Source organism: Lutra lutra, chromosome 17 (assembly GCF_902655055.1).
Source record: "Lutra lutra chromosome 17, mLutLut1.2, whole genome shotgun sequence".
NCBI lineage: Eukaryota > Metazoa > Chordata > Mammalia > Carnivora > Mustelidae > Lutra > Lutra lutra.
The window spans coordinates 17,767,566-17,793,186 of record NC_062294.1 but is presented as its reverse complement, the minus strand read 5'-3'; the positions used below and the strand labels follow the sequence as shown (position 1 = coordinate 17,793,186).

The 25,621-nt window shown below is 47.4% G+C and overlaps 1 protein-coding gene across 8 annotated transcripts in view; it reads left to right on the top strand.

The window, feature by feature from the left end:
* The window catches only part of DUS2 (dihydrouridine synthase 2), a 55,783-nt gene that overhangs the window by 24,605 nt on the left and 5,557 nt on the right, over positions 1-25,621 (top strand). For 6 of the 8 annotated variants that reach the window (XM_047710977.1, XM_047710980.1, XM_047710975.1 and 3 more), the window contains 11 exons: positions 1,550-1,595; positions 4,345-4,436; positions 5,467-5,510; positions 6,617-6,677; positions 10,852-10,899; positions 17,060-17,125; positions 17,311-17,381; positions 19,591-19,677; positions 21,005-21,173; positions 23,515-23,636; positions 24,881-25,030. In XM_047710977.1, the coding sequence (XP_047566933.1) occupies positions 1,550-1,595; positions 4,345-4,436; positions 5,467-5,510; positions 6,617-6,677; positions 10,852-10,899; positions 17,060-17,125; positions 17,311-17,381; positions 19,591-19,677; positions 21,005-21,173; positions 23,515-23,636; positions 24,881-25,030 (956 nt within the window). The remainder of the gene's footprint in view (positions 1-1,549; positions 1,596-4,344; positions 4,437-5,466; positions 5,511-6,616; positions 6,678-10,851; positions 10,900-17,059; positions 17,126-17,310; positions 17,382-19,590; positions 19,678-21,004; positions 21,174-23,514; positions 23,637-24,880; positions 25,031-25,621) is intronic. The other 2 variants (XM_047710974.1, XM_047710973.1) reach the window with 2 other exon arrangements.

Sequence of the window (25,621 nt, the reverse complement as noted above, 5' to 3'; positions counted from 1 at the left end):
TAGTAAATGATTTGGCGGAGGGGGGTTTGGGAATCCCAAAGAGGGCAAGCTACTTCTGGCATGGCTGGGGGCCCCAGCAAGGGCTTGCCTTGCTTTACCCTGCTCATTTCCAGCCTAACTTCAGGCTGGCTACAGAGCTGCTTTTTATGAACACAGGGCACTCAGTGCTGCCCACTTCTCCACTTGCCTTTTTGCCTGCCCCTGCAACTATGATCACTGGCTACAGGGGCTCTGTGTTGGGCTGTGTCCATCCCTTGGGACATCACACAGTTCTTGGGGTTTAGATGCCAACCATGTATCCATAACTGTTTGGTGGTGGTGATTTGTTTGGCCAGACCTGGTGGATATCAGGTACTTATGACCTGAACACAACATGGAATAGCCACAGAAACACCTACGGTATGTACTAACCTGGGTGATGAGTCTGCTAGGGGGAGCCCCGTGGATGCAGTAGGTGCCCTTTGGCCACTTTCACCCTACATGCTCCGTGAGGGAGCAAAGGCTATTGTACCCACCTGGCTGGAGTTGGGACTTGCTGAGGCTCATAGGTAGTCAGTATGGACATGCGTGCCAGGGGGCAGAGTTTCTTCCTCTATTCTGGACCCTCAGAACCCCTGGGCATGAGCTTCTGGGGAGTGTGGCAGGTATCTGGCTCTTGTGATTTATCTTACACATCTATTGAAGGCGTCACTGAACAAAGCAGTAGAGTTGTCTCCTCCCAAGAGGCAGGGGATCTCAGTCCTTCAGGAGAGCGTTCCCTTCATTTTCGTGATCCCGATTTTGAAGAAACCTCTTTCTCCTTTCTTTCCTAAGTCTGTTTGAAAATGTCCAGAGCAAAAGAGCTCAGCCCTTTTGTTTCCACAATGTGACCCATGTAGGTCAGGAGTTTTAGACTTGATCTCGGGGCCTGGGAGGCTCAAGTAGGTTGAGCATCTGCCTTTGGCTTGGGTCATGATCCCGAGGTCCCAGGATCTAACCCCATAGAGCCTGCTTTTCCTTCTCCCCCTTCCCCTCCTCCCTACCTTGCTGTGCTTTCTCTCCTTATCTCTCTCTCTCTCTAATATAAATAAATAAATAAAAATCTTTATAGAATTGATCTCAAATCTGCCTCCCTCTGCTTTTATTCTCTGGTCCCACTCTTGTTCTTGGACATTTCCTGGGCACCCATCACTGTCTGCTCTTTGCGTAGGGATGAGGTGGGAGGTTCTTGGGCGAATAGACCGGAACTGAGACTAGTAGGGGAGGAAAGTGTCCAGATATTCATAATCTGGTCTATTGTCTGTCCCTGAGTGGCTCATCCTTTCTAGGCCCCCAACATCTCCAAGGTCCCTGGGAAGAGCAGCTGATCAAGGGTAGCTCATTTAGGCTCCCGCTTGCCATGCTTAGGCAGAGAGGTCAGCACTACATTGCCCCAAAGCCATGATTTGTTTTTGGTAGTAGGGTGATAGGCCAAGCAACACCCCCATTAGTGACCCCCAGTATTGGTCCCTCCCCCATACCCAGGACCTACATGACCAGCACTGACAAGTGCCCTCTGATTCCTCCATAGGAGCTGATTGACCTCAAGATGCTTCAGTGCAAGAGAGTTGTCAATGGTGAGTGTGGTTCTGGTCTCAGGATTGTGTGTGCGCCTGGTCAGGCCCAAGCAGCACTAACCAACCCTGCCCTTGCCTAGGGTGACTGTGTCCATTCAGTGTGCTCCTTGTCTGGCTGCATGATTTCGTGGATCATGTGCTCCCTTGACAACAGTCACTACTGTCCAGAGACTCTGACAAAAAGCCAGATGTGAAATAGGCTGAAAATACCTTCCACCCACAGGCTTGCAGGCTTAGAAATTAACGGGTTTCATAGTAGAGAAGTGGCCTTAAAAGCCTTGGGGTCAGGGTGGCTTCAGCATTGTTCTTGGTTCTGCCACTCTCTAGCTTTGGGCTAGACTTTGGGCAATCATATGACTTCTCTGCCTCCATTTCTTCAGCTGTAAAATGAAAATCAAAACCCCTGCTTTACTTAAATCATAGAATTGGAGTGAGAATCAGTAAGATAAGGTGCATGTAAGTACTTTGCAATAGAAATGGTTGCGCTAAATTGTGGTTTTGCTTCTGCTTTATTGATGAGGCTGATTCTGTTTTGCTTAGAGTTGTGGTGTTGTTTGAGGTTTTTGAAATGTATACACATTTGTGAAATCTTAATATCAGTTCACCAGAAGTTATGACTCAATTTTGTCTTTAATTGTTTTAGATTTATATTTTTTGTTAAGAGAAGATCATTTTTACAGACCCATAGAACCTAGAAGATACAAATCCCCCCAATCTCATATTTGAAGAGGTAATCACTAAGAGGAATAATACATGATTTTTACATGTTTAGTAAAGCACGTATATAAAAAAAGAGCATGTTTCTGTATATGCCCTTCCTTGGGATCATGCTCTGCATATTTTGCCCCTTACTTTTTTTTTAAAGATTTTATTTATTTATTTGACAGACAGCGATCACAAGTAGGCAGAGAGGCAGGCAGAGAGAGAGAGGAGGAAGCAGGCTCCCTGCTGAGCAGGGACCCTGGGATCATGACCTGAGCCGAAGGCCGAGGTTTTAACCCACTGAGCCACCTAGGTGCCCTTAAAGATTTTATTTATTTAATTTACAGAGAGAGAGAGAGAGACAGCAAGAGAGGGAGCACAAGCAAGAGCGGGGGGAGAGGGGAAGCAGGCTTTGCACCGAGCAGGGACCCCGCTGCAGGGCTCAATCCCAGGACCCTGGGATCATGACCTGAGCCGAAGGTAGATGCTTAACAACTGAGCCACCCAGGTGCCCTTGCCCCTTACCTTTTTTTACTAGGACCTTTTCCCATGTTGGTAACTACAGGTAACTATGTCGGAATTGATTTCATCAGTGCTTTTAACAGGGTTTCCAGTATTTTGCTGTTAGAAATAAAGCTGTAGTATAAACACACTAAGTTTTTGTGGTTCTTCTCTCAGACTTCCTCCTGCCAGTCATGAGCCTGTGCTGCTGGAATTCACTTCCATTGCCTCTAACAACCTGTCACCACTTGGCCCCTCCCTTTTTAATCTTCTGATCTGTTTAGTGCTGGGTTGATAATAACAGCTTCCATTTATGGAAGTGCTTTATGTATATTAAAATTTCATTTATTTCTCAGAATAAATACACAGGGTAGGCATCGTCTCCCATCTGCCATGTTGGATCTCTTTCATGTGGAGTCATCTTTGAAAACTAATAATGGTAGCATGTACTGTGGAGCTTTATTATGAAGAACATATGAAATTCTTGTTATTTGCAGTAGTTATGTTCTATAAAGTTGCTTCAAACACCAAATTAGCGAATACTGAACCGTTGCCCTCAGGGGAAATACGAGTGAGCCTCGGGTCATAACATTGTCACTAACAGATCAGTACATAGCCTTGTTTTGTGTATGTTCCGTTTTGTGTATGTTTCTATTTAAACTTTGAACTCACAGCCAGCAGTACTCTAATTTCATGTTTGAACAAAGGTTCTTTAACGTGAATTTTCTCCCTAAGGCACCTCACACCCTTCTTGCGCTTAGGAGCCCTAGGTAGCACTTTGGCTTTGTGCTTGCAGCCATTTTCAACAGTGAGAGCAACAAAAGCAAATGCAAAAAAAAAAAAAAAAAAAAAGACATTAAATAGACTATCATATGGACACTTATTTACAGTGTGAGAGCTGAAACAAGAAGGTAGAGCCTGGCCTTGTTTGACTTCAGCTGGGAAGGCATGCATCAGGTGACTGACTTTTTTTGTAGTTCTGCGTATGTCTGTGAATGACCACGAAAATGCCATGATGTTGATTTTGGGGTTACAGATACGTTTTGGCAAGCAGGCAAATTTGCAAGTACGTAAGTGCACATAGTGAGGGTTGACTGTGATGGAGGAATCTGCACTTGCAGTCCCCAGCACATGGTAATTAATTAAGAAACAGCAACTTTCCTCAACTTCAGAGTGACCTGTGGGAAAATTTGGGCCGAATCTGAAACACAGACAAGGTTCCACATATGGACATTTTTTTTACAGCGTTTTAAAAATTATGCAATATAAACACTGCTCCAGGGAAATGCATAAAACACAAGCATGCAGTGTGACAGATAACTGTAAAGCAACCAGCCTGTAACTCCTGTCACCTCAGTCAGGGACTAGGACATCCCCCACACCTCGGAGACCTCCACGTGCACACTGGCTTCTTTTAAGAATTGTTACTTCCAGCATCCCTTTTTCCCCTTCAAAGTGATTTTTGCTGTGTTTTCTTGCAGGGATTAGGGCTAGGTTGAACTCGCTTCTTCATGGGGTGGCCCGGTGTGTCTGTGTTTTCTTGCAGAGGTGCTCAGCACAGTGGACTTTGTCGCCCCTGATGACCGGGTAGTCTTCCGCACCTGCGAAAGAGAACAGAGCCGGGTTGTCTTCCAGATGGTATGAGATCCCTGGGGGCTGAGTGTCCTCTCAAGGGTTACTCATCCTTCAGTGCCTGGGCTCCGTTGCATAGTGGTGGTTCCCTGAGACTCTTCTTCTTTTTTTTTTTTTTTTAAAGATTTTATTTATTTATTTGACAGAGAGAGATCACAGTAGGCAGAGAGGCAGGCAGAGAGAGAGAGGAGGAAGCAGGCTCCCCGCTGAGCAGGGAGCCCGACGTGGGGCTCGATCCCAGAACCCTGGGACCATGACCCGAGCCGAAGGCAGAGGCTTAACCCACTGAGCCACCCAGGCGCCCCAATTCCCTGAGACTCTTCTTTAATGTTTTCCAAAGAGTCATTCATGAGTGTTCACACTGTCGGAGACCGTTAAAGGAAATCAAGCTCCGGCACCCTGTGACATGCCTCTGGGGTAAAATATAACTCCCTTTGTTGTAGGAATTGTCTGTTTGGCATGACTTCTATATTTTTAACCCAATAAAAGTGGTTATTCAGTTCATGTTCTTTGTTTTTGTATAGTCTGTATATTTCCCATAGAAAACTAGGTTTCCTCAAGAGCAGTTAATTTACATTAGGCTTGTAATGACTCTATAGTGCTCTTCTCTCACTTTGGGCATTTCTTAGTACTTTTTCAGAAATAGGTTCTGCATGATATTTACGTTTTTTAAAAAATGGTAATAACAATGGGTAGACATATGATAAAGCGAATATAACAAAATGTTGATTTTAGCATATAAGTGGTGAGTTTAGGAATGAATGTTCACTCTAAAATTTTGTCAGCTCTTTTTGTATGTTAGGAAGTAATCACAGCACCGAGGATGTTTTTTAGGCCTTCCAGGTTCAATTTTCATCTCTGACAGTGAGCTAGTTCAGTGGGCTGGCTGTTGAATAGAAGAATGCCAGCCAGACTGTACTTGCTGAAGTCCGTGTGCATGTGCTCACACGTACATGGTGTGCATAGAGGTGTTTGTGCATCTGTGCTCTATACCTGTGTCAGGGATGGTGCCTGATGGAGCCTCTTTTGTTCCCAGGGGACTTCAGATGCAGAGCGAGCCCTTGCTGTGGCCAGACTTGTGTAAGTTCTTCCGTTGTTGGGACTGCCTTTGCCTCTCCTGTGGGTTGTGGAGCTTTGCTATTTCTGGTGACCTTGGAGGCGAGCGCCTTATGTTTCTTAGTGCTCTACCTTCTCTTTCTAGGTTAAGAGTGTCTGTTTTTTTTTTTTCCTCTGTTTTGGCATCTGAGGGCTGGCCTGGGACTCATGTACCCATTGTACCCACATCCCAGATAATCTCTGTTCAGGCCACTCTTTTTTAGTGTTTATTCATGAAGTGTAGATAAGGGTTATTGCTCCCTAAATTAACGAAGGCAGGAGAGTACTACGGTTAGGGAGATGGGCTTTGGAGTTAGACAGACCTGGGTTGGATTTCTGGGTTGCTGCTTGCTGAGTGACCTTACATAAGTTACTAACCATACTTCAACTAGGAGAACTTAGTTTTCTTATCTAGGAAATGAGACTAGTAGTACTACCTACCTCTGGCATTATAGGTGACGGTAAGTGAGATAATGCACGTAAATGTCTTCACAGTATGTGGCATGTAGTGAGTGATTAATGTTAGCTATTAATTACATTAGTGCTGGAAAGGAATTCAGGCATTAGCTACAGACTGTTAACTGTATACACACCAGAAGATGAGCTAACGGTCCTTTCCATATCTGAAAATTGTTTCGAGTAAGCCAGCTGTGCAGCCCAGCAAGCAAAGGCACTCCTGTAGCTTCTACTAGAGCCAGTGGTCTGGGAAGGTGCTCTTGTACTCCTGTCACTTCTGTGTGTTGACAAATGGCTTTTAATACCCCAGTCAGAACTGGAACTCTGCGATCAAGTTCAGTGGGGCTGTCCCTCAGTATTTGGATTATCTGATATAATTCCCAAGTAGTAAAGTCCTCTACAACTAATCCTTTGTAGATATTTGCACACAATATGCCCTTCCTCTTCAACTCTTCTTGGGGAAGGCAATTGTACCTTTCAGAGATCAGTTTTTTCACCTTCTGTCACTGAGGGTTGGTATATTTAATAGGGCCAGGGCAATGTAAGAGGTTAATGAGCACAGATCCATGCCTTTGACTCTAAATTCTTTCCTAAAGTTGGATCTTTATTATCTTTCCTACTTCATGTTTTCCCAGGGAAAATGATGTGGCTGGTATTGATGTAAACATGGGCTGTCCAAAAGAGTATTCCACCAAGGTAAACTGATTTCCTTATATGCCTTACAAACGTAGGGTACAGAGTAAAGGCAACTAACAAGACGTTGCCTGACTCTGGACTAAATCCTATACTAGATGGAGAAAATGCTCAAAAGGATATTCTTAGGTCCACTGCCAAAATTGGATTATGGACCATAGCAGATTAGCTAAAAATATTGTATCAGTATAACTTTTGAAGTTGATAATTCTTCTATGGTTTTGTTAGACTATCTCTATTCTTTTTTTTTTTTTTTAAGACTTTTTTTTTTTAGGGGCACCTGGGTGGCTCAGTCATTTAAACATCTGCCTTCAGCTCAGGTCATGATCCCAGGGTCCTGGGATCAAGTCCCATATCGGCTTCCTGCTCAGCAGGGAGTGTGCTTTTTTCTCTGCTCACTACCCCCATCCCCCACCCCTGCTTCCATGGGCACACTTAAATAAATAAATAAATAAACTAAAATAAAGATTTTATTTTTAGTATTTTTTTAGAGAAAGAGAGAGAGCGCGGGGGAGGGGGAGGTGTAGCAGAGGGGGAGAGAGAATCCTAAGCAGTTTCCACGCCCAGTGGAGAGCCTAACGTGGGCTCGATCTCACAACCCTGAGATTATGACCTTAGTCCAAATCAAGAGTCGGATGTTCAACCAACTGAGCCACCCAGGTGCTCCTAAAGATTTTTTTTTTAGAATTTATCTATTTATTTTAGAGGAAGAGAGTGAGAAAAATGTATAGGGGGAAGGGGAAGAGGAGAGGGAGAGGAGAATATTAAGCAGACCCTGCTACGCATGGAGCCAATGTGGGGCTTGATCCCATGACCCTGAGATCATAACCCAAACTGAAATCAAGAGTCAGACACTTAACCGACTAAGCTACCCAGGCACCCTGTCCCTAAAGATTTTATTTTTAAGTAATCTCTATACCCAATGTGGGGCTCAAACTCATAACCCTGAGATTGGAATCACATGCTCTACTGACTAAGCCAGCCAGGTGCTCAAGAATATCTGTATTTTTAGAAAATACACACAAGTACTTGTAAAGGGCTATGATGCAATGTGACTTACCTGTAAATGGTTCAGGAAAAATTTTATTTGCATACACATACATACCTAAATAAACACAAAGCACTCATGCCTGAGTAATTAATGATGTAAATGTTAAAAGAAAAAATTATGAACAGGGCTTTGTTTTTTTCTTGAATAAAACCAAGATGTAATTTTAAAAAAATAGAGAATGCAATGCTTGTGTTCCCTTTGTCATTATCAGAAGATCAGAGCAGAGTGCTGGGGCAGCTCGGAAAAAGGAGTGGAAAGGCAGCCCTTAAATGGAATATCTTCTAGGGAAATGTGGTCCTTGGTATGATCTGGGACCCTGCCGGCAGAGGGAGTGGATGAGCAGGGGCCCGGCAAGGCCAGGATGTGGTACAGGCAGAGAACTTTGATTTGACTCGAGAGTTGGGGAGTAGAAGACAAAGAGGAAGCAGAGGAGCACGGGATTGAAAATCTTGGTTAGGGCCAGATTAGCTGAACTTGGACTTCTTTTTCTTTTCTTTTCTTTTTTTTTTTTAAGATTTTATTTATTTATTTGACAGAGATCACAAGTAGGCAGAGAGGCAGGCAGAGAGAGAGGGGGAAGCAGGCTCCCTGCTGAGCAGAGATTCCCGATGCGGGGCTTGATCCCAGGACCCTGAGATCATGACCTGAGCCAAAGGCAGAGGCTTTAACCCACTGAGCCACCCAGGCGCCCCTGAACTTGGAATTCTGATATTTCTAGCCTTTTGGAACAGAGAAGCCATGTGATCAGAAACTTAGTTTCCTTCCCCAGGGGAAACTAGACTAGTCTTTCCAAATATATTCTGTGATAGAAATACCAATTTGAAAGCCAGGTCTGGTAGATTCGAGTGGAAATGGGCTAGGGGTAGGGACATGTATTTAGGAGATAAGTATCCTGGGTCCGTAGCGGAGACCGAGGATACTGAGAGGAGAAGTGAAGCTGGAGCAGCATTTGATGGGGACTTGGGTGGCAGCTGACTAGACTGGGTGTGGGGAGGTGGGGTGAGTGTTTGAGTAGAGGGAGGAAAGACCAGCACAGCAGCCAGGAGGACAGTTTGTCTTCAACGTGATTGGGACTGCTGGAGGAAGAATGTGTTTGGGGCAGATAACAAGGACAGCTTCGGGTTGGCTGCATGTGAGGCACCAGAAGGAGTCCTGTGGTGCTGCCGCTGAGTTTATCACAGGATGTGCGGTCAGAGTCTGCAGTGTAGACATAGCAGGTGTCCCCTTGGGTCCACTGCCCAGAGTCAGCCCCTCTGCTCCCTGGAGTTACGCGGTTTGGGGACTTTGGCTTTAGGCCAGGAGGCAAAAGATTACTTGAAGCGAAGGCTTTTTGGATACTTGAAAACCACAGGGCCTTGTAGACAGTCATTTCAAGGAATTACGGAGGTTTGAAATTGTCGATGAGGAGTGGAAAACTTGGGACCTTGTTTTGCCATCTTCTAATTACTCCTTTGTACTTCTGAGATATGTAAGGAACAGAGTTTAAATTATTGGCTTAATTAATCTCCCTGATACATTGTGGAATGGAAAAGCAAGGAGCCAAATTAGATACCATATACCGCCATTTATATATGAAGGATGAGGGATGGATGTTTCCATATGTTTATATTTCTCTTCATAGAATATATTTGGAAAGATACACAAGAAGCTAGTGACACTGGTTTTCCCTGGGGAAGGAAACCAAGTTTTTATTTGGTTTGGCATAAGGAATAAATTCCCACTGTAGGGGTGCTCCTCAAAATAGCTAACATCTGGCACGGCACTGGCCCCGACCAGTCAGAACAGATACTTACCAGTATGCTATACCAGTACATAGCCCGTGAAGAGCCACTTTCTTCTCTTCTCATGGTTCAAAAACTGAAGCCTTATAAAAGGTATAAATTGAAAAGTTTTCTATTTCTCAGGGAAGGAGAGTTCTAACTTTTTACCCTTTTGAGCCTTTAACATTTTTAATGTGTTACGTATTCAAAAAAGCAAATAAGTTAAATAGGAAGGAAGGAAGGAAGGGAGGAAATACAAATTGACAAAGCCATTGTTGTGGAAGGCCTGGATTTTAGATCCTGTGATTCCAGAAGGAAAGGCTGTGACTATGTGTGAGGTGGACAGATGGAGCCAGGGTGAGTGGCTGGGGCCTCCTTAAGGCTTCTGAGGTTTGCATCTGTAGCCAAGGTGGGCCAGGGCTCTGCCTTCCCAGTTTCCTCTGACGTGCAGGCTCCGGCTGGCCGAGTCTGCGGTGGTTCTGGGTTCTCTGATTCTAATCTGTCATCCTTAAAAATGAAATTAAGCTGTAATAAGTGAACGTCAAACTTCTGAGCACATCCTGTGAGCTTTCATTAGTATGCAGTCTATGTACTGACAAAGGATTTATTTATTGGATTTGTTTTTCTCCCTTTACCTCATTTTTTAATGGGTTCATCTTTGGAAAGGTCCTCCCTTTTCCTGACTATTAAAGTAGTTCATACCATTGTCCAGAACTTGGTGGAAGCATAAAAAAAAGGACTAGTCATCAATAATCCCACCATCAAGAGGCAGCTACTGTTGTTAAGGTCAAGATTTAAGTGGCTCCTTCGGTTGTTGGTTTCCACTAGCTGGCGCTTTTGCTAGAGCTTGACATTGGTCTGGAGCATTGTTGCTGGCAGGGAAGAAGAGCCTGGCCAAGATTTGCCAGTTATGTTCCTCTAAGTGCCTTTGCTGGCAGTGATGGTACCAAAACAAGTGTTGGGAGGATAGGACAAAGGTGTATTCAATCTCGTTCCAAAGGGAAAAGGATTCATTGCCTTCGTAAGGGCTTGCCATGTTGTGGGGTTTAGTTTATTAAGACTCTAAGACCCTGGGGAGAGAATGGGCACTCCTGAGAAACAATTTTTGTAGCACCCACTTGTAGATGGATCTGTGGGTTTTGCAAAGAGGATCAGAGTGATGACTTTTAGAATTCATCCAACTCTGATCTCTGACATTATGGGCCTGGATGCTGCTTCCTCCTGCTTGACTGGAAGTGCTGATTGCCGGTGAAACTTGGTTGTGAGTGCTGGGGTGGTGCCCGCTTGCCATACCACATTGCCATACCATGGGGAAGGGAGCACCCTCCTCCAGCTATAAGAAGACCCTCTGTGTGCTTTTCCTTAGGGAGGAATGGGAGCTGCTCTGCTATCAGACCCTGACAAGATTGAGAAGGTAAGTCCTGCAGAAGTGAAAGCAGAGGTCCTTAAACATGCCTGGGAATTAGAGTCGTCTGGAACACATCCACCCTCCTGCTGCCGCCCCTCCCCCCAAGATTTAGTGAATCAGTTAATCCACCTGGAAATTTTTTTTTTTTTTAAATTTTTTAAGATGTATTTATTTGAGAGGCACGGATCAAGCCCCGCATTAGGCTCCTTGTTCAGTGGAGAGTCTGTTTCTCCCTCTCCTTCTGCCTGTGTTCTCTCCCCGTCACTCACTCTCTCTGTGTCAAATAAAAAGAAAAAAATCTTTAAAAAAAAGATTTACTGGGGCACCTGGGTGGCTCAGTGGGTTAAAGCCTCTGCCTTCAGCTCAGGTCATGATCCCAGGGTTCTGGGATCGAGCCCCACATCGGGCTCTCTGCTCAGCAGGGGGCCTGCTTCCCTCTCTCTCTCTCTCTCTGCCTGCCTCTCTGCCTCTTTGTGATCTCTGTCAAATAAATAAATAAAATCTTTAAAAAAAAAAAGATTTATTTATTTGTGAGAGAGGGCATGGGCGGGAGGGGCAGAGGGAGAGAGAGAGAATCTGAAGCAGACACACTCTGCTGAGTGCGGAGCAATACAGGGCTTGATCTAACAACCCCAAGATCATGACCTGAACTGAAACCAAGAGTTGGTTGCTTAACTAACTGCACCACCCAGGCACCACCCCCACCTTTTATTTTAAAGTATGCTCTGTGCCCACCGCGAGGCTTGAACTCATGACCCTGAGATTCAGAGTTGCATGCTCTACTGACTGAGTCAGCCAGGTGCCCCCAGAGTCTGGGAAATTTTCGAAAGGCTTCCCAGTCACTGTGACATACAGCCAGCTTTGGGAACCCCTGAGCGAGCATACAGCAGCCTTGGAGTTACTCAAAATTCCAGGGCTTAGGAACATGTGGACTGAGAGCCGGGGCCTTGAGCATTTAGAACCTCCTCCGTGTAGCCTGTGTCCCTTCTGAGAAGATCATGAGAGCATACTCCAGGCTACGTGTGGACTGTGGGCGGACTCAGTGGCGTTGGGGGTGGGGATGGCCTCTCAGGGAGCTTGCAATAGTGGGTTTCCTCCCTTCTGGTAGAGTCGGCCAGCAGCCTTTGAGAGCCATCAGGCCAGTGTCATGTGAGGCAAGCTGTACTTGGTCACCTCTGGTCCCCTTCCCTTGGCGATTCCAAAGGCCAGGTTTATGAGGCCCTGCAGACAGGTTGGCCTTTGCCACCCGTGTTGGGAGCTGCCAGGGCCTGTGTGACATTTTCTGCTACACCATACATACCTTTTACTTCTTTCTCAGTCCATCAGCTTTCTGTTTGTTGCTCCTCTTAGCTCCTTTGTTTTCATTCTCCATTCCCACCCCCCTCTCTGGGCTTTAAGCCTCCTAGTGGCTCCCACAGGCTAGAGCAGCGTGGACTAACGCGCCAGTAAACAGAAGCTGCCCGTATCTGTGCTGGCTGCCCTGCAGCAGCTCGACCGTGTGTACTCCTCCAGCTGTCTTTGGGATCTAGGAAGACCAGTTTGTTGACGGCCTTGCTGCCTTTCCATTTTTCCCATGTGCAGATAGGTACAAGTAGATATATCTATGTATATTCAATTTGTTCCTCCAACCCCTTGACATAGACAGGGGAGACATTTGTTAATGTCTGTTTGATCAAGAATAATAAAACTAAAGCACAGAGAGATACAAGCAATTTGCTCAAGAGTATGTAGCAAATAAGTAGCAGGCGGAGCTAAGGCTGGAGCCATGGTTTTGTGGCCCCTACCCCAGTTATCAGTTGTCCCCTCTTGATGGTATCTCAGTTTTAGGGTGCCTGGGTGTCATTTATAAGTGTCTCATCAGTAGATGTCTGGGCTTAGGAACCTCCAGTCAGACACCTCTGTGTGGGATGGAGTGGATTTGGACAACTGTGGATGTTAAATTCATCACCACACTTGGGGAGAGGGCCCCAGTGTGAGATGGTTTGGCTTTACAACATGTGCCCACAGACATTTTTGTTAACCCAGTCCTCCAGCCTCCTGGCTTCTCCCTCCCATACTGTTGGCTCGGTCTTCTTCACGGCCCCTCTTTGGATAAGGCACATTTTGTACATGAGGCAGCAGAGTTACACTGCTCAGTTCATTCCCTTCCTTTTCCATTTGGTGGAGAGTGGCTGGATGGGCCCGGTTGGACTTGTGAATGGGGTTTGCCTCATGGAGGCTGCAGGCTTCCACGACAAAGCCAGATGGGACCCAAGAGTAGTGAACTGGATTAGATACATGTTCAAACTTGGCTGGCAGACTGGGTGACCTGGCTGAGAACTTTGTGAGTTTTTCCAGGCTGGTGTTTTAGGTCCATGGTTCTTGTCTGTGGGAACATTTCAGGACTGCCTGAAGAATTTTTTCAAAATAAAGATACTTGTTTGGGGTGATGAAAAATTTTAGAAATAGGTGCTGGTGGTGGTTGTATAACATTGCAAATGTAATTAATACTACTGAGTTATACACTTAGAAATGTTTAAAATGGAAAATTTTATGTTATATATATCTTATTACAATAATAATAATGATAAGGATTCTATCAGTTGAAATTCTATAATATCCTTGGGGTGGATAGTGGCTGGGAAGGAGTATTAGTCTTTTGAAAAGGCTTGCTAGGTAACTCTGATGTACCCTCCCTAGATTAAGAACCTCATTTTTATTTTTATTTTTTTTAAAGATTTATTTATTTATTTATTTGACAGACAGAGATCACAAGTAGGCAGAGAGGCAGGCAGAGAGAGAGGAAGGGAAGCAGGCACCCTGCTGAGCAGAGAGCCCAATGCGGGACTCGATCCCAAGACCCTGGGATCATGACCTGAGCCGAAGGCAGCGGCTTAACCCACTGAGCCACCCAGGCGCCCCAAGAACCTCATTTTTAGACTCTAGGTTAGTAATATCCCTCTTCACCCCTGCCCAAGATTTCCTGGGCCCCCCTGGCTGCCCAGGGCATTCCCCTGTGCATGGTACACTGGGGCTATGACTAACAGTTGGTAGGGCCAGGACTTGAACTCAGTTCCCAGTGATTCCCAAGCCTGTGCTCTCCCATCTTCCTTTCTACCCATTCTACAACAACCAGGAGAGCTAAGAGTCTGCTTTTCCTGAGTCAGCTAGGAGATCTAGTGAGACAAGCCTGCCTGTGGGTAGGTATACAGTGTTATCTGTGTTATGAGCTTACCTCAGGTCCTTCTCCCCCACAAACTTTCCCACCACAAGACAGGTGGTCTGACTTTGATCTGGGAGAGTTGAGTCCAGCAGGGTTTCAAGCTAGAGCCTAGCCAGAAACAGTCTCTATTCACCCGGTCCCCTTAATGTGACCCTTTGCAGGTGGCTGGGGATTTTGATTACTAATTTCCTTCCTGATTCTGAACACGCACAAGAAAAAGAAAGTGCTTAGAGCTACTTGGATGAAATATGGCAAAGGAAGTTCTGTAGAACAGAACTGGATCAAACCAGCTGATGTTGTTTTAGTCACCAAACATTAGCACATTCTAAGTCAGCACTAGCAAAGGAACCTTCCAGAGATGGTACTGTCAGCCTGAAGGACAGGACTAGAAGAATTTTTATTGTGTATCTCAGTGGATCTGGCAGTCGTCCACCCCACCCCACCCCCACCTCGCCAAAGGATAGTTGCCCCGTTCAGGGCTGCCACAGGACCACAGGCCCAGTCCACCTCCTGGGGTGGCATCTGGGGATTTTCCTTCCTGCCAGTCCCTGGCATTTGTGCTTATTAGGCCAGTAGGCCCTCTCTTGTCCGTGATCTGTCTACCTGCCTTGTCAGCCCAGCCTGTTAGTCTAGTGTCTTCTGGAGAGGTCAATCTCTGCTTGGGCTGGAGAGAAAGCCTTCCTTGACTGGTTCTTGCAATCTGGCTCTCTGCTGCCCCCACTTGTCGAGAACCAAGACTGACAGCAGTGGTCTGGGTGTCCCCTGTACTCTGCCGGCAATCCAGTTCTTGGAAGAGGGCTCTTGATCACCTTCCCTCCAACTTGCCTAGCCTGAATTTAAAAAAATTTTTTTTAAACATTATTATTTTAAAGTAATCTCTATATACCCAATGTGGGGCTTGAACTCGTGACCTCAAGATCAAGATTTGGATTCTCTACAACTAAGCTAGCCATGTGCCCTAAGCCTGAAATTTTTGACGAGGGAAGAATATAGCAGTGCGGCAGACGTTCATTGTCATCTGCATGTCCCTCGATCTCTGATTCATATGTGATCTGACTCTTTCCTGTGTGACTTCTTGATCTTTCTTTGAAGTCCTTTGCAATTACTGTGCAAATTATACTTTTTAATGTGTTGAATATGTTGTCTTTTCTTTTGCCAATTTCACTTCTGTGTATCCAGCTCACCTAAAGAGAGGCACATGAGGAAAAAAAAAAAAGAGAGAAAGAAATAGAGACTCATGAGGCCAGGGCTCAGGCCTTCCTGGCTCCCTTCCTGGCTCCCTCATTCGCCAGATCTTGGAACAGCACATGGAGAACATTGGTTTCAAGCAGGAAAGAAGCTTTCGGCCATGTCTTTTCAGTCAAAATGAGGCCTCAGAATCATGTTGTGGAGGGAGGGTGTTAAGCTGAACCTTTAAAAAAATTTAAAAAAGATTTTATTTATATGAGAGCGCAAACAAACAGTGGGGAGGGGTAGAGGGAGAAGCAGACTCCCTGCTGATCAGGGAGCCCAATGCTGGACTCAATCACAGGACCCCGGGGTCATGACCTGAGCCAAAGGCAGACACTTAACCGACTGAGCCACCCAGGCACCCCAGACTGAAACTTTTTTAAAAATTGAAAAGATTTTGTGGTTTTACTGAGAAATTGATGTACATCACTCTATAAGTTTAAGGCATACAAGCATGATGATTTGATTTACATATATTGTGAAGCGGTTACCACAGTAGGCTTACCTGTATTCTGTATCCCTCATCTCATATGGATACAATAAAATGAAAATTTAAAAAACTCTTCTGAAACTAATGTCACATTGTGGGTCAACTGTACTTTAAGGATAAAAACAAAATTAAATGTGATGAGAACTCTTACGATCTACACTTTTTTTTTAAGATTTTTTTTGTTTGTTTGTTTATTCATTTGAGACATGGAGAAAGAGAATAAGCAGGGGAGAGAAGCAGGGGGAGAGGGAGAAGCAGACACCTCGCTGAGCCAGGAGCCCAATGTGGAGCTCAATCCCAGGACTCTGAGATCATGAGCTGAGCTGAAGGCAGACGCTTAAGCATCTGAGCCACTGAAGTGCCCCAAGATCTACTCTCTTAACAGCTTTCCCGGGTATCATACAGCAGTGTTAGCTGCAGGCATTATGTCGTACATTGTATGTTCGTACCTTTTGACCACTTTCTCCAGCTCCCGCTCCCAACACCTCTGGTAACCATAAATCTGATTTCTTTTTCCAGTTTCTTTCCTTTTTATTAGATTCCTCATATAAGTGAGATCATACCGTATTTGTTTTTCTCTGGCTTATTTTTTTAAAAAAGATTTTATTTATTTATTTGACAGAGATCACAAGTAGGCAGAGAGGCAGGCAGAGAGAGAGGGGGAAGCAGGCTCCCTGCTGAGCAGAGAGTCCGATTCGGGGCTTGATCTCAGGACCCTGGGATCAACCTGAGCTGAAGGCAGAGACTTTAACCCACTGAGCCACCCAGGTGCCGCAACTCTCTGGCTTATTTTATTTAGCATAACACTTCAAGGTCCATCCATGTTTCTTGCAAATGGTAGGATTTCCTCATTTCTTGTTGCTGAATGATATAGAGTCTTTTGAAAACACATATTCCTAAGCCCTGCCCACTTAGGGACCCATTTAGGAAGTACAGGATGGAATCTAAGGTTCTGTATTTCTTAGGCTGTCCAGAAGATTCTGATGTTTGCCTGGCAAAGGATTACTGTGTTCTACGTAGGCATGCATGAAGATCCACTCATTCATCCACTTACCAAACATATGCACACCACGGTGTACCAGAGAAGGGGCTTCTGGTGCAGGGGTGCTAGTGTAGGAAAGGAAGGACACATACATGTACATAGACTTGTCCATGCCATGGTGATGCACAGGTCTGTAGCACAGTTAATTAATATGAGCATTGTAGTTGTTTTTCCAGAATAGTTTGTGTTTTCCTCTCTGCAGATCCTCAGCACTCTTGTCAAAGGGACACGCAGACCTGTGACCTGCAAGATTCGCATCCTGCCATCGGTAAGGATGGTGTTTTACATTTCAAGGTCCATTTTCTCTGGGTGTGTTGATTTGGGGGGTGGTGAATGATTCTCGAGGAGCTGAATTAGGTTTGGAGGAGGGGTTGGTGAACCCACTTTGGGAGCTGGCAGCTAGCTGTTCCCTCTGTAGCTTTAGTAACCACCCTGGGCTGTCCTCTTTCTCAGCTGGAAGATACCTTGAGCCTTGTAAAGCGGATAGAGAGGACTGGCATCGCTGCTGTCACAGTTCACGGAAGGTGAGTGGTTGTGTATCTAGTGACTGACTTGGAGGGAGGTTCTCAGCCGTCTTTTTTTTTTTTTTTAAGATTATTTATTTGAGAGACACAGAGAGATAGCAAGAGAGAGCATGAGTGGGGGGTGGAGGGCAGAGGGAGTGGGAGAGGAAGAAGCAAGACTTCCTGCTGAGCAGAGAGCCCAACTCACGGCTCTGTCCCAGGGCCCTGGGATCACAACCTGAAGGCAGATGTTTAAAGGACTGAGCCACCTAGGCACCCTGGTCCTCAACCATCTTAACAATGCTTCTCCAGACCCCAGGGGACAGTGAACTTTTCTTCTACACATGTAGCCTACCTCTGCCTAGCTCTTTGACATCCTATAGGTCCTGAGGGCAGTCAAACCCTTTATGGCTGGCATTCTTCTTTGTTTCATTCACTGAACACCTACTGGTGGTAGACACTGCACTGAGTTTAAAGACAGAAGAAGAGGAAGACTGAGTTTAGAGACTCAAGGGGAAGAAGAAATGCCCATACCCTCAGGATGTGTACATGGTAGAGATTGAGTGATAGGTTCAGAATTGTACCATGCAGCCAGGAAGTGGTAGAATTAGAACTCTTGACTCTGAATCTCATTTTCTTTCCACTACGTTGGGCCATGGCTTCTCCCTTGAATGATCCCAGGCAGATGGCTGTTCTTTTAAAGGCACTGTCTCTTTTGTCTGCCCTCGTTGGACTGCCAGCTGTCACAATGACTACTTGAAACAGCCCTGTATCTGTAGCTAATGTGCTATCTTCTGGGAGCTGACGTGTTGCTGACAGCTGCTTTTGGTTTCCCAGGCAGTTTTGCTCCCTGTGTCTACGATGTGCTTTTGTACATCCCAGGTAAACAGACTTTGGCCAGAGTGACCCGCCTTCTCTGAGTGTTTCTCCTTTGGGGTTCAGTGGTTTTGTTGGAACAGCCCACTGCTTGCTGGTTGTTTTTATTCCAGCATTTCAGACAAGTGAACCCCTAACTCCCAACAGGGAAAAGAGAAAAGCAGAGCTGTGTGGGTTGAAGCCAGTAGGGGGCAGTGAAAGGCCATACATACGTACACACATGCCCCTACCTGCCACAGCAGGCTCTAGGCTCAGGCTGCCTGGTTTGGGCTCCTCTGCTGCTTGTTGGCTGTGTATCCTTGTACAAATCACTTAACCTCTCTGAGTACCACATTCCTCATTTGGAAATTAAAATAATTTCTGTTTTATAGGGTTGTCTTGAGGCTTTTATGAGATCGTGAATATATAGCCTTGGCATGGTGCCTGGCGTATGGTATTCTCTGAATAAATATAGCTATTCCTTTTTGCCAGTAGTTGGAAACACCAGGAAGACCGATTTGGGTGCATTTCAAGAAGGGCCTTCAGGCCATCAAAGCTGTTGAGGATGGACTAGACTGGCTGCTGGGCTTGTGGGGAGGTGGAGGTGGAAGATGGGTTGACAGGCCTTCTGAGGTCCTGTGGCCCTTGACCCTTCTATTGAGGAGTATACCAAAAGGGATGGGCCCAGGCAAGACCTGAGCAAGAGCTGTCTGGTCACCCATCTCTTTTGCTTGTTCCTGAGCACAACTTAGATCAGAGCTCACTTCAGTATCCCTAAGACTGACTTATACACAAGAACTTCTTGCAGTTAACCTTGGAAAGAGGGGCCACAGGCTGTGGTCCTTCCTTGCTGGGGCTCGTTGTGACAGCCATGATCTGTGGCCTGTCCTGGTTTCTGGGTCTACCCTGTGCCAGGTACCTTTCCCCAGGATCAGCTGCCCAACTTGGCTTCAACATAGACAGCTGTGTGGGAGTGGCCAGTCTGAGGGCAGCAGCTGTTCCCAGTCTCGTAGGGAGGGCAGGGCCGGGACAGTAGAGGCAGCATTCTTATAGCACTGTTCCTCATCTCTGGCAGAGGTGAGGGGAAGCCAGGGAAAGGCGGCGTGACCTTGGGAGCCAGGCCACCTCTGCAGCCATGCCTCACCTGCAGGCCTGTAAGACTGGACTTGCCTTCCCAGCAGGGGCTAATGCTGCTCCTGCCCCTTACAACAGAGGTCATGGAGAGACATCCTCTGCAGTCCAGAACCCTGTTCTTCATGGTCACGTGTCCTTCCTGAGGTTCAGCAGGGAGGACAGTAGGGTTTGACTAAGGTAAACTGTTTGAACTATGACACAGCCTGAGCCCTCGACCCCATCTTTTTTCTTTATTTCCAAGGAAGCGAGAGGAACGACCTCAGCACCCTGTCAGCTGTGAAGCCATCAGAGCCATTGCTGAAGCCCTCTCCATTCCTGTCATAGCCAAGTAAGCCTCTCTTCTTCATCATTTACTATTTTATGCTCCACCTCACTCTGGGGGATTTGAGCTGACATACAAAAAGTGGATGGAGATAGTATTAAAAAATGATCTGAGGGAAAAAGAAAGAAGGGGCAAAAAATGAGGTTGGGCATGAGGTTGAAAAGTCTGTATCATGTCCCCTGGCCTCTGGTGAGTGGCTGATGTAGGTGTGCAGCAGGCAGGGCGTTCTGATAGAGGGGTTGAGATAAGGGAGTGTTCGGGGGACCAGGAGAGCGAGAAGGCGGCCCCTGAAGCAGGCCCCGGGCAAAGTGATGTCACACCCAGAGTTAGGTATGCAGGGTGTAGGGTGAGTAGTTCCAAGCCAGAGTGTACAGAGGTATGGTTAGGGGGCATAAGGCAGGTCACAGTCCAAAGCATTCTGGGCATCTACAGGACCAGGAGCGGAGACATTTGTGAGGCACAAATGATCAGCCTGGAGACTTAATAGTAAGACAGTGTCCAGTTGTCACTGGGGAGCTGGCTGTGTGGGTCAGTTGGGATCCAGTGGAGCCTTGCACCTTGGGAGGGCACAGAGCCTGAGGACAGGATGGGAACAGAGAAGTTCCAAAGCCCTGAAGCCCTGACAAAAGGCACACCTGACTGGTGGGAAGGAGGGAGGGAGCTAAGGTTGGGGGTCTTAGCCAGGCCTGGTTGTCGCTAGGCCAAGGACTTGTAGGAGTGGCTTGGAGAGGGTAGGGCTACTCAAGAGCCTGGATCCTGGTGCTGCTGCTGCCACCCAAGGGTCTTCCCCACAATACATAAAACGCTGTCTCTGGGTTGAGGCTGTCACTTGACTTCTAGTGGAACGGATGCAAACAGCGGTTTCCAAGGGGGCCCTTGGGGCCTCAGGGTGGCAGGAAGGGAAATTGCAACCAAACTGGGCCTCCTTCCTTCCTCTCATAATCACCACTGCGTCTGTGGTTTTTGACCCAGCCATTAGTAGATACATAGGTGCCCCAGACTGGGGGTTCTCCTGTGATCCCAGCATCTATTGACAGACCCGAGTCTTCAGATTTGGGATGGCTTTAGGATGAGGAGGAAGGAAGGTAAAATCTTTGGGAGACCTGTTATGTACGAGGCCTGGTTCAGGCTGTTTCGCTGCATTATTTGACGTAGAGTTCCTGACCCCAAAGTAGGGTGTGTATTATGACCTCTGGTCTCCCCTTCGAAGTGCTCGTAGCTGAAGGATTTTGCCAAATCCAAACAGTTAATCTCAGCAGCTCTGAGAATTGCCTTTTTCTGAAAATGCTGGTATAAGGATGGGGACAGCCCTCACTCTCCTATTGCCTTTCAGTGGAGGATCTCACGACCACATCCAAAAGTATTTGGACATAGAGGACTTTCGACAAGCCACAGCAGCCTCTTCCGTAATGGTGGCCCGAGCTGCCATGTGGAACCCGTCCATCTTTCTCAAGGAGGGTCTGCGACCCCTGGAGGAGGTCATGCAGAAGTACATCCAATATGTACGTCTATGCGCTTTTTCAAAAGAAACATTTCTCACTGTCTGCCACATTCCTGCAAAAAGCGCCTTGGGTGAGCCCCCAGCCACCAGCAGCCTTTTTGTGCCTCTCCTTTTCTTTTTAGCTCTTGTAATGTGGCATTGGGTCTCCCTGGCTGCAGTGTAAAGACAGCGTGCTGGGGAGTCCTGCCCCTACCATCACCTCCTTCTGAAGCTTCCAGGCATGGGGGTCATAGTAAGGACCCCTGGATTCTGGATGCTGCCAGGGTCCAAACATGTGATGTCTTTCCCTTTCTCTCTCATAACCCCCCCGCCATACATGCACGCACAGTGACAGTGGTGTCTGTATCACTGAAGACACCCGTGCCAAAGGGTTGGCGCCTAAGCAGCCACAGCCTGGAGGAGCCATGGTAGCTGTTTTTGAGGACAGATTATCTCTATAGAGACTTTTCATTGGTCATAAGTCAGAATCACTTCTAAAACACTTTTTTTTTTTGCTAATTCCCAGAACCCTTTACCCTCTGACTTAGGGACAAGCCTAACTTTAACCCTCTCCTTAGGGACTAACCTTTTCCTCTTACTGAGATCTTGATGGTAGTGGCAGAGGCATTTACCTCCGAAGGAACTTTTTAACCAGTTCACCTGCCCTGTCCCTTTGGCACAATCCTAGAATTCTGTGAGACTCTGAACATGTCTGGAGGCAGAGATAGTCAGTGGACTTCTTTTTTTTTTTTTTTTAAAGATTTTATTTATTTATTTGACAGAGATCACAAGTAGGCAGAGAGGCAAGCAGAGAGAGAGGAAGGGAAGCAGGCTCCCTGCTGAGCAGAGAGCCTGATGCGGGGCTCGATCCCAGGACCCTGAGATCATGACCTGAGCTGAAGGCAGAGGCTTAACCCACTGAGCCACCCAAGTGCCCCTAGTCAGTGGACTTCTAATTCTTCGGTGTGTTGGGCCTGAGCAGAGAGTCCAGCCCTCATCCTCTTCAATACTGGGGCTCACACCCTTCTGGGAGGGTCAAGAGCTTCTCAGATCCTCAGACTGCCCATTCCCTCTTGAGGCCCTGGCCATGCCTGTGGTTGCTGTGGCCACCATGGCCTATGGGTATCCCCAGGACTGTGCAAGCTGATAATGGTAGGAGGCCCTGAGGCTTCTGTCCAGAGATAGGCAGTTTCTGTTTAGAGCCTCCCCTGCTTGATGCTACAGCCCTCATTCCCTGGGTTTCACATGTCCTGTTGGGCAGGTTGGTGACTACTGGGCTCTCCCATACTCTGGGCCAGCCAGAGACAAAGCGGGGGTTGCCTTAGCCCAGGCCACCTGTCTGGCTCTTGCAGCTGGCTGGCACATCTGTAGCAGGGAAGATACACTCAGCACTGCTCCCTGTGAAAGGTGATGTTATCATTCCTACTTAGTGTGTCCTTTGGCAGCTCCTCAAGAGCTGTTGTCCTGGAGGAAAGGAGTGGCTTGCAAGCAAAGGCAGGGCTGCTTCTGGTCCAGCCAGGTGCCTTCTGTCCCCGACAAGCTGAATCAAGGCCTTGCCACTAGCTGGGGCTTGCCAGCAGATTGCTGCTTTGTTTTCTTCATGTCATACCGCCTTCCCAGGTGCTGAAGACATAGGCCTAGGTGGGGATATTAGAAGGGTATAGAGGGTGAGGGCTGGGAGGGTATTCTAGAGGGCCAGGGCATCTCTCACCCAGTGCTTTTCTATCTGCCCCAGCCAGGCAGGCTTCTAGTGTGCTTCTCTGTGCAGTCAGCTTGCCTCCCTGAGCCTGCATTTGTCAGTTGTAGTGGTAACAACTGCACCTCACGCTTGTGAGACTTGTGAAACTCAATGAGGGGACAAGTCACATGTGATCATGATTGGTAGATGGTGCTGTGCTTTCCCATGCAGGTGGGATGTTGGAGACAGGTTATTTAAGATGTGGGCAAGGAAGGTATCCACTGTGTATTGAAACAGAAGAATCTTGCCCCTATCCTGATGTGGCTCCTGCCACACCAGAATCTGACTTGCTCCCTGTCCTTGCCCTGGAAGAGCAGCAAGTCCTCCGTGGTAGCCTGTGGTGGCTGAAGCAGGAGGTGCTTCCTACACATCTGGACGTCCTTTGGCCTGTCTGGTTGAGCATGCTCCTAACCCTGGATCTCAGCTGTGACTCTTGAGCTTTGTACTGCTCGCTGGAGGAGTAGATGGCCAGGATGGAGGTGGTTTTCCATATGGCCTCACAGTGCCCCAACTGCAGGCACACCTCTGCTGTCCCCTTGGAGCCCCTTTCTCTGCCATCAGGGGATAGCTCAGGCCTCAGAGCCTGCCTGGGCAGCAAGTGGGCTCATGCTGCTTCTTCCCTCAGGCCATACAGTATGAGAACCACTACACCAACACCAAGTACTGCTTGTGCCAGATGCTACGAGAACAGTTGGAGTCGCCCCAGGGAAGGTTGCTCCATGCTGCCCAGTCTTCCCAGGAAATTTGGTGAGAGGGGCAATGGCTGTCCGTCATTCCTTGCAGACATTGCCAGGCTTGACTATGAGCCCTAAACTGATTGTCGGGGACCAAGGATGCAGCTTCTGGAGGTGGATGTATAGGAGTGGGGTTGTGGTACAGTTTCACCTCACAGAAGAGGAAACTTAATGAAGCTTTGGAACTTTCCATCCCTGGACTGACCTCACAGTAGAATTTGGGGAAGTAGAATGCTGGTAGGATGGAGGACTATGGGGGCTGGGCTTGGGAATTCTGGAGGAAGGGGCTTTCATGGTAAAAGATCTGTCACATACTAGACCCAGTGGTCAGGAGGTGGAGGTTGTAGAATTGAGCCCCTGGCCTGAGCCTGTGCCCTCAACCCATAACTGCAGTCTGGGAAGCTCCCTCTTGGTCCCCTGCATTTGGTGTAGATCCTCACAACCTGGCCTGGTACCTATTCCTCTGGCTCCCTGTCTGCTTGTCTGTTTTCCCAGCTCCACATCTGTGCTCATGCTGGGTCTTCTGCCTGAATGCTCTTTCCTCCTCCCTCCTTAGAGAAACTTTCCTAAACCACACTTGTGCCCAGGTACCCATCCTCATGAATATGCTTTAGCCTTCAAGATGCTTGCTAGAAGGGAAAAGAGTTGTCAGAACTCTCTTCCCAAACCTGGGCTTGCGGTGTTGGTTCTGTCCCTACCCCACATAGCTTAACCAGCTTGACTCGGGTATCTTGTGAGTCTGAGAGAAAGAGTATAACTGTAGTTCTGGGTGGTACCTCAGTTTAGGCTAGGCCTAACTACTTGTGGCTCGGGCAGGAAGTGGGGAACCACTTAGTGGTCGTGGCCTCTGTCTCTTCCTCCCTTGGGCCCACATGAGGATGGGGTTGTATATAACCCAGGCACTTGTTCAGTTCGCTCACTGCTGGCTGGGGACACTTGCCTGTGTTTTCTTCTTTGGAAGAGAGGCTGGGCTCAGGTGGTAGAGGTGACCTTTATAGCCTTTTCCACCCAGCCCAGCCTGCCCTCCAGTGTCCAGCCTCAGAGGCTCACACTCACTCTCTGCCAGTCAAGGCTGATCCCAGGGGTAGGTAAGGGAACCTCCTGATGGCTAGGTCTCAGTGGTGTTTTCGTGTGGGGGGGAGGGGGCAGGAGGGTGGGGTGGTCATTTCTCAGCGGTGAGACCCTGGGCTTTTGCAGTAGTTTCCTGGATGCTGGGTCTACTAAGGGGTTTGCTGTGCTCTGCTTGTCTTTCCACAGTGAGGCCTTTGGCCTTGGTGCCTTCTACGAGGAGATGACACGAGAGCTAAATGCCCGGCGGGCTGAACTCTTGGCCAGGACCCCAGAGGCTGCGGCAGAGCCAGCTGAAGACACCTCTGGTGTCATTAAGATGGCTGTGAAGTTTGACCGGTAGGTCTCCAGGTTGGCCTCTGCTTGGCCAGGGCCCATGGCCTCAGCTGGCTGATTGCTATACATGGTTAATGTCAAGTTCAGGGATCACAGGTCTTCTTCGTTTGGATCCTTGTTCTCATTTTTTAGCATCTCAAAGAAGGCAGTTTGGGGAAGATGGTTCCTAAAGGGCAGGCAGCACTGTCAGGGGTGTTGTCCTGGGGTGACCAAACTTCTTTTCTTGATTCGCCTTGTCCCACAACTCAGGGGACATAATAAGGGTGGGTACTGAGCTAGATCCCAGACCACTGCTTGGCCACCTATGTTCCCAACCCCCACCTGATCCCTCTGGCTTGTCTTGAGAGGTAAACTGGATCTTCTTCTTCTTTTTTTTAAGTAAGCTCCACACTGGGCATGGAGCCCAGCGGGGTTCCTGAACTCATAACCCTGAGATCAAGACCTGAGCTGAGATCAACAGGACAATCAACTGAGCCACCCAGGCTCCCTTGGACTTTCATTTTTGACTATTGAAAGTTGTTTTCCAGGCTAGAGTTCAGAGTGCTGGGAGTTCACTTTGTATCCTAGTTCCCCAAGCATGCTGAAGCCCATCTT